Genomic DNA, 5,747 nt, shown 5'->3' with positions numbered 1-5,747 from the left:
TTTTTTTTTTTTAAACCATGATTTGGGGAGGGGGTGGCTTTAGGTGCAAGTTTACAGAGCAGAGTTTGTTTTGCACTCAACATTTCATGAACATTTAGTTTCACCCCCAATTACCCTAACTCAGTCTCCTCCCCTTCCTGCCAGTAACCATATGTAAAGGATAAATTAATTAAACCTTTTTGATCAAAACTGAATGACTGACTTAAACTCAGTTCCTCCTGAATTAAACGGTTCTTTTACTTCCCTGCTTGCTAGGAAGTCAAGTTTGCTTTGCTGTGGAGTCAACTGTTTCACAAGCTCCTGTTATATGAGCATGCTAATTGCTAGAAGCCATAAAAGCTATGAAGGAATTCCTCTCTAAAGGAATTACTCTCTTGTGGTATAGTGGTTAAGGCATTTGGCTCCTAACCAAAACCCACCAGCTGCCCCACAGAAGGAAGAGCCAGCCTGTTTTTATAAAGATTCACAGCCTTGGAAACACAATGGGATTGCTATGAATAGAAATCAACTCAATGGGAGTGAATTGGGTTTTTTTGGTTTTGGAATTCCTCTCTATGGTCAAGCCATGATGTGAAAGAATTATACTGAAAGAAAAGGAATCTTGACATAGCTGTCCTTTATATAAACTGGGCCTAAGAAATATTTCTTCATGGCACACATGTAGTAAACAGAATTTTTGCATGGGTCTGGGAGCCAACCTTATCTAAGGTTTCTCAGACAACTTAAAACCGTTTTTGCTTAATAAACTATTTTGAGGAAATGAGATCCTGATACAAGATTGTTTTCACAAATTCCGAAGACATCTAGTTAAAGCTGTTCAAACAACCACCAGTGATGTTTTATGATCCCACTTAAAGGATGTGACTATGATTGAAAACTTCTGTAATTAGTTCCTGAAATCTATCACTGTAATCCTCTGTATTCAATTATCCAATAGAAGCCCATTCCCCACCCTTACCCCATCCTTCTGTGACCTCAACCAAAGACTAACCAATCAAACAACCGAATTATAATTTCTTTGTTCACTGGACTGGGAGCTCTGGTGGCATAGTGCCTAAGACATCTGACTGCTAACTAGAAGGCTGGCGGTTCAAACCTACCAGCCACTCCTCAGAAGCAAAGTTGGGCAATCTACTATCTGTAGTGACCCAAGGAGGGTTCACTATGAGTCAGATCGACTCCACAGCAGTGGGTTTGGTTTTTGGGTTTGGTTTCCAGGACTATATCTGTCTTTGCTAAAAGTTTTTAGCTGGAGTCATCAATTCTCACTTATATGAGCTATTGCCTGTCTGCATCTGGATATATCTCTTTTTCCTTTTTTTCTGAATAAATCCTCTTAATCTCATTTTAAGGACTAAGTGGTCTTTTCACTACAGCATATATAAAGTCCAGGCCACTTTGTGGCCCTGTCTAAGCACAGAGTCACATTAAAGAAAGAACAGTCCAGCATCCAAAGTAATAGCTCAGGATTAAAAAAAAAAAAAAAAATCTTTTTGGGGGAGGAGGGAATCATATTACACAGGAACATTTTTGTTTATAATGCTCCCTCTGTCTTCCTCTCTCCCCTCCTTCCTTCCCTCCCTTTAGCTCTCTTTCTCTTTTTCACACTCACATACAATATATGCATAGATACATACACACACACAGACACACACACAAACTACCCAGACTTTTCTTTCTTTCCTTCTAAAAATTCTCCCCAAAACCAAGCCCAAAAATTCTTGATTTCCTTTCTAATTACCTCTCTATATCTTATCTTTCAAATTGATTCTGTTCTCTTCTGCTAGTAAATTTTTTTACCTTTTTTTCTTTGATGGCTGGTACTTCCTCCATGTACATTCACTTCAGTAAAATAAACTCTGCTGGACATTTTTAAAAGCTCAACTACCTATAAGCAAAAAAACTATGGAGATATTTTTCATGAAATAGCAAGTATGCTAATCTACTATGTCCCTGATGAGCTAAGCTGTTGCATACTAGTATCCAGACTCTGCAAGCTTTAGTTCCATGTTGACTGGGTTGCTCTTTTGACTAAATCTGAAGTATTTATTGTTTCTTTATGACCCCAGATCCACCTGTTTATTTCAGATCACAACTGGATCTCCATAGCTATCTGAATTCAAACTTATTCTATTAGATTCCCTGGGATTCTGCCTGGTACCCATTATGAATTCTTCTTTGATTAAGATCTTCCATCAAACTTCCTGTTCCTACTCTTCTGCTCTCTACTTTTAACCCTTTACCAGCTGACTTGCCTCTGGAGTATTAAAGTCTTGGTTACCTGGGCAGCACTACAACCTGTTTCAATTCATACTTCCAGGTACTACTTCTGTTTTCTTATACTTTGCTCCCATTTCTCTAAACCAAACCAAACCCCACTGCTATCAAGTCAGTTCTGACTCCTAGAGACCCTGTGAGACAGAGTAGAACTGCCCCATAGGGTTCCCAAGGCTGTAATCTTTATGGAAACAGACTGCCACATCTTTTTTCCAACGAGTGACTGGTGGATTTGAACTGCCAATGTTTTGGTTACCAGCCAAGTGCTTTAACCATTGTGTTACCAGGGTTCCTCCCACTTCTCTAAACTATTTCTAAATGTCATGCTATCTCTCCACTCTCCCCACTATTTGTGGCCTCAGTCTGCAAATATTCCAGAGAGCCCCTTATTAATCTATGCAAAATAGCTGCATGGCTAAAACTCCACTTATGTGAGGATGGTTCCTATCTTATGCAGTACGCTCAGAACCACATATATTTTAGGAAATTAGTTTTTGCCAGAGCTCATCAAACTCACCATTGATAAGCTGAAGGGAATCAGGGTCTGGATTCAAGGAGGAGTTCCCCAACAAAAAGTTCAGATGCAGTGTCTCAGCAATATAATCTCTGAAGTTACTAATTGTATAAACAGCAGTGGGCTTATCATCCAATTCCACAAGTCCATGGTTTTCAACTTTGTTGGAGTGAAGGCTAATTAGGTCCCAGGTGGTGTTGCTGATGGCCTCACCATTGAAGGTAACTGCATAATGAACATTAATACCACTATGGATGAAAAGAGAGAACAAATTAGGGCCTGCTCAAATACTATTGTTGCTAGCTGCCTCCATGCAAGAATTCTACCACTGAACCACCACTGTCCTCATTACATACTTCTAAGGAAGCATAAATGAACTCATGGAGAAAAAACTTGAGACAGAGAGGGGAAGTCTCAAAAAGGCATGGATCCATCACCATTCTCTGAAGACTTGAGCAGCCTTTTGTCATCCCCTCCTCCTTCCCAGAGAAGGGAAGATCATAGTTCTAAGAACAGGGAAAGAGTTCTAAAAAGTCCAGAGACCATCCCTGAAAAACTATCCTAGCACCTTCTTCCTCCACTCTCACAGATTGAATTGTGTCCCTAAAAAATATATGTTAACCTTAGCTAGGCCATGATTCCCAGTATTATGTGGTTGTCCTACATTTCATGATCTCATGTAATTATCCTGCATTTTTATATGTGTTGTAAATCCATTTTGATATGTGTTGTTAAAGAGGCAAGATTAGGGTAGCTTTTACCCTAAGCCTTATAAGAGGGTGTGAGTCAAGTGCCACCCTTACTCAAGTACTCAAGTTATGCATTATTTAAGTCACTGCCCTTACTCTTGTCACACCATTGCTTGAGCCACACCTTTTCTGTTATAAGAGATGAAAAGAGAGAGAAGAGGGACCTGACTACCACCAAGAGAGAAGAGCCAGGAGTAGAGTGTGTCCTTTGGAACCAGGGTCCCTGCGCTAAGAATCTCCTAGACCTAGGGGACGATTGATGTCAAAACACATAGAGATCTCCAAGGAATACCAGGCTCACAGATGTTGAAAGGCAACAAGGACATTCCCCCAGAGATGAGAAAAGGAGAAAGCCTTCCCTAAGAGTTGGTACCCTGAATTAAGATTTCTAGCCTCCTAAAATGTGAGAGAATAAAGTTCAGTTTGTTAAAGCCATCCACTTGTAGTATTTCTATTATAGCAGCACTAGATAACAAGACAACCATATTCACACTCCTTTCTTCCATCAAAGTCAGCTCCTCCTCTCTCTTCACTATCAGCTGGTTCCTTTATTCTCTATTAGCATTTCTATTCCCTTATTTAAAAAAAAAAGAAAAAAGGCTCTAGTTAGCCTTCTAACTTCTTCCCAACATGGAAAATCTGCCACATCTTTTTATTATTGTTGTTGATGAATTATGTAGTCCACAAAGGGTAGTTAAGCAATGAACTTTAGTTAGTATGAACTAAAATATGTTCATTATTGTGGAAGGAAAATTATGAAAGCTTGAAAATAAAGCAAATTAATGATTCTGTGATTTTAAAAAATATCATGCCATTTTCTCATATGACAGTTGTCTGACTCTCACAGGGGACACACTTTTGTTTGACAGGATCCCAGAAAATTTACAGTCCTGTAAAGTAGGGCAGTGGTGGTTCAGTGTTAGAATTCTCAACTAACTAATACTACTGTTTAGTGGAAAAATAATCCTAAACTTCCAACTACAGTCATGGGGTTTTCTTGTCCGATAGATGCCTACACTGGAGATGGCTACAACAGACTGTTGTTGTTGTTATTCTTGTTATGTGCCTTTCAGTCAGCTCTGACTCATAATGACCCTATCTACAACAGAATGAAACACTGTCTGGTCCTGTGCCAGCCTCACAATCCTTGCTATACCTGAGCCCATCCTTGCAGTCACTGTGTCAACCCATCTCATTGAGGGCTTTCCCCTTTTTCATTGACCCTCCATTTTACCAAGCATGAAATCCTTCACCAGGGAATGGTCCCTTCTGACAACATGACCAAAGTAGTGAGATGAAGTCTGGCCATTCTCACTTCCAAGGAGCTTCTGGCTGCACTTCTTCCAAGATAGATTTGTTAGTTCTTCTAGCAATTCATGGTACTTTCATATTCTTCTTGAACACCACAACTCAAAAGTATCAACTCTTCTTTGGTCTTCTTTATTCACTATCTAGCTCTCACATACATATGAGACAATTGAAAATACTATGGTTTTGGTTAGGCTCACCTTGGTCTTCAGAGAGATATCTTGGCTCTTCAGCACTTTAAAGAGGTCATATGCAGCACATTTATCCAGTGCAATACGTTGTCTGATGTCTTGACTGGTGCTTCCATGGGTGTTGATTGTGGAACCAAGTAATATGAAATCTTAGACAACTTCAATCTTTTCTCTATTTATTATGATGCTGCTTATTGACCCAGTTGTGAGGATTTTCATTTTCTTTATGTTGAGAGGCAATCCATACTGCAGACTGTAGTCTTTAATCTTCATCAGGAAGTGCTTCAAGTCATCCTCACTTGCAGTGAGCTAAGTTGTGCTGTCTGCAAATCACAGGTTGTTAATGAGTATTCCTCCAATCCTGACACCATACTATTCTTCATATAGTCCAGTTTCTCAGATTATTTGCTCAAGCTACAGATTGAGTAAGTATGGTGAAAGGCTATAACCATGATGCACCTCCTTCCTGATTTTAAACAATGCAGTATCCCCTTATTCTGTTCAAATGACAGCCTCCTGGTCTATGTACAGGTTCTTCATGAGCACAATTAAGTGTTCTGGAATTCCCATTCTTCTCAATGCTATCCATAATTTGTTTTGATCTGCACAATTGCATGCTTTTGCATAGTCAATAAAACATAAATAAACATCTTTCTGGTATTCTTTGCTTTCAGCCAAGATCCATCTGACATCAGCAACGATATCCCT

The 5,747-nt window shown here is 39.4% G+C and overlaps 1 protein-coding gene across 1 annotated transcript in view; it reads right to left on the bottom strand.

The window, feature by feature from the left end:
- The window catches only part of IMPG2 (interphotoreceptor matrix proteoglycan 2), a 202,011-nt gene that overhangs the window by 36,432 nt on the left and 159,832 nt on the right, over nucleotides 1–5,747 (bottom strand). Inside the window, exon 10 of the mRNA XM_007945804.1 lies at nucleotides 2,795–3,039. Within this exon, the coding sequence (XP_007943995.1) occupies nucleotides 2,795–3,039 (245 nt within the window). The remainder of the gene's footprint in view (nucleotides 1–2,794; nucleotides 3,040–5,747) is intronic.

The sequence above is a fragment of the Orycteropus afer genome, unplaced genomic scaffold (genome assembly GCF_000298275.1).
Source record: "Orycteropus afer afer isolate SDZICR_OR568_19922 unplaced genomic scaffold, OryAfe1.0 scaffold00143, whole genome shotgun sequence".
NCBI classification, from domain to species: Eukaryota; Metazoa; Chordata; class Mammalia; order Tubulidentata; family Orycteropodidae; genus Orycteropus; species Orycteropus afer.
This window is presented reverse-complemented; position numbering and strand designations above follow the sequence as displayed.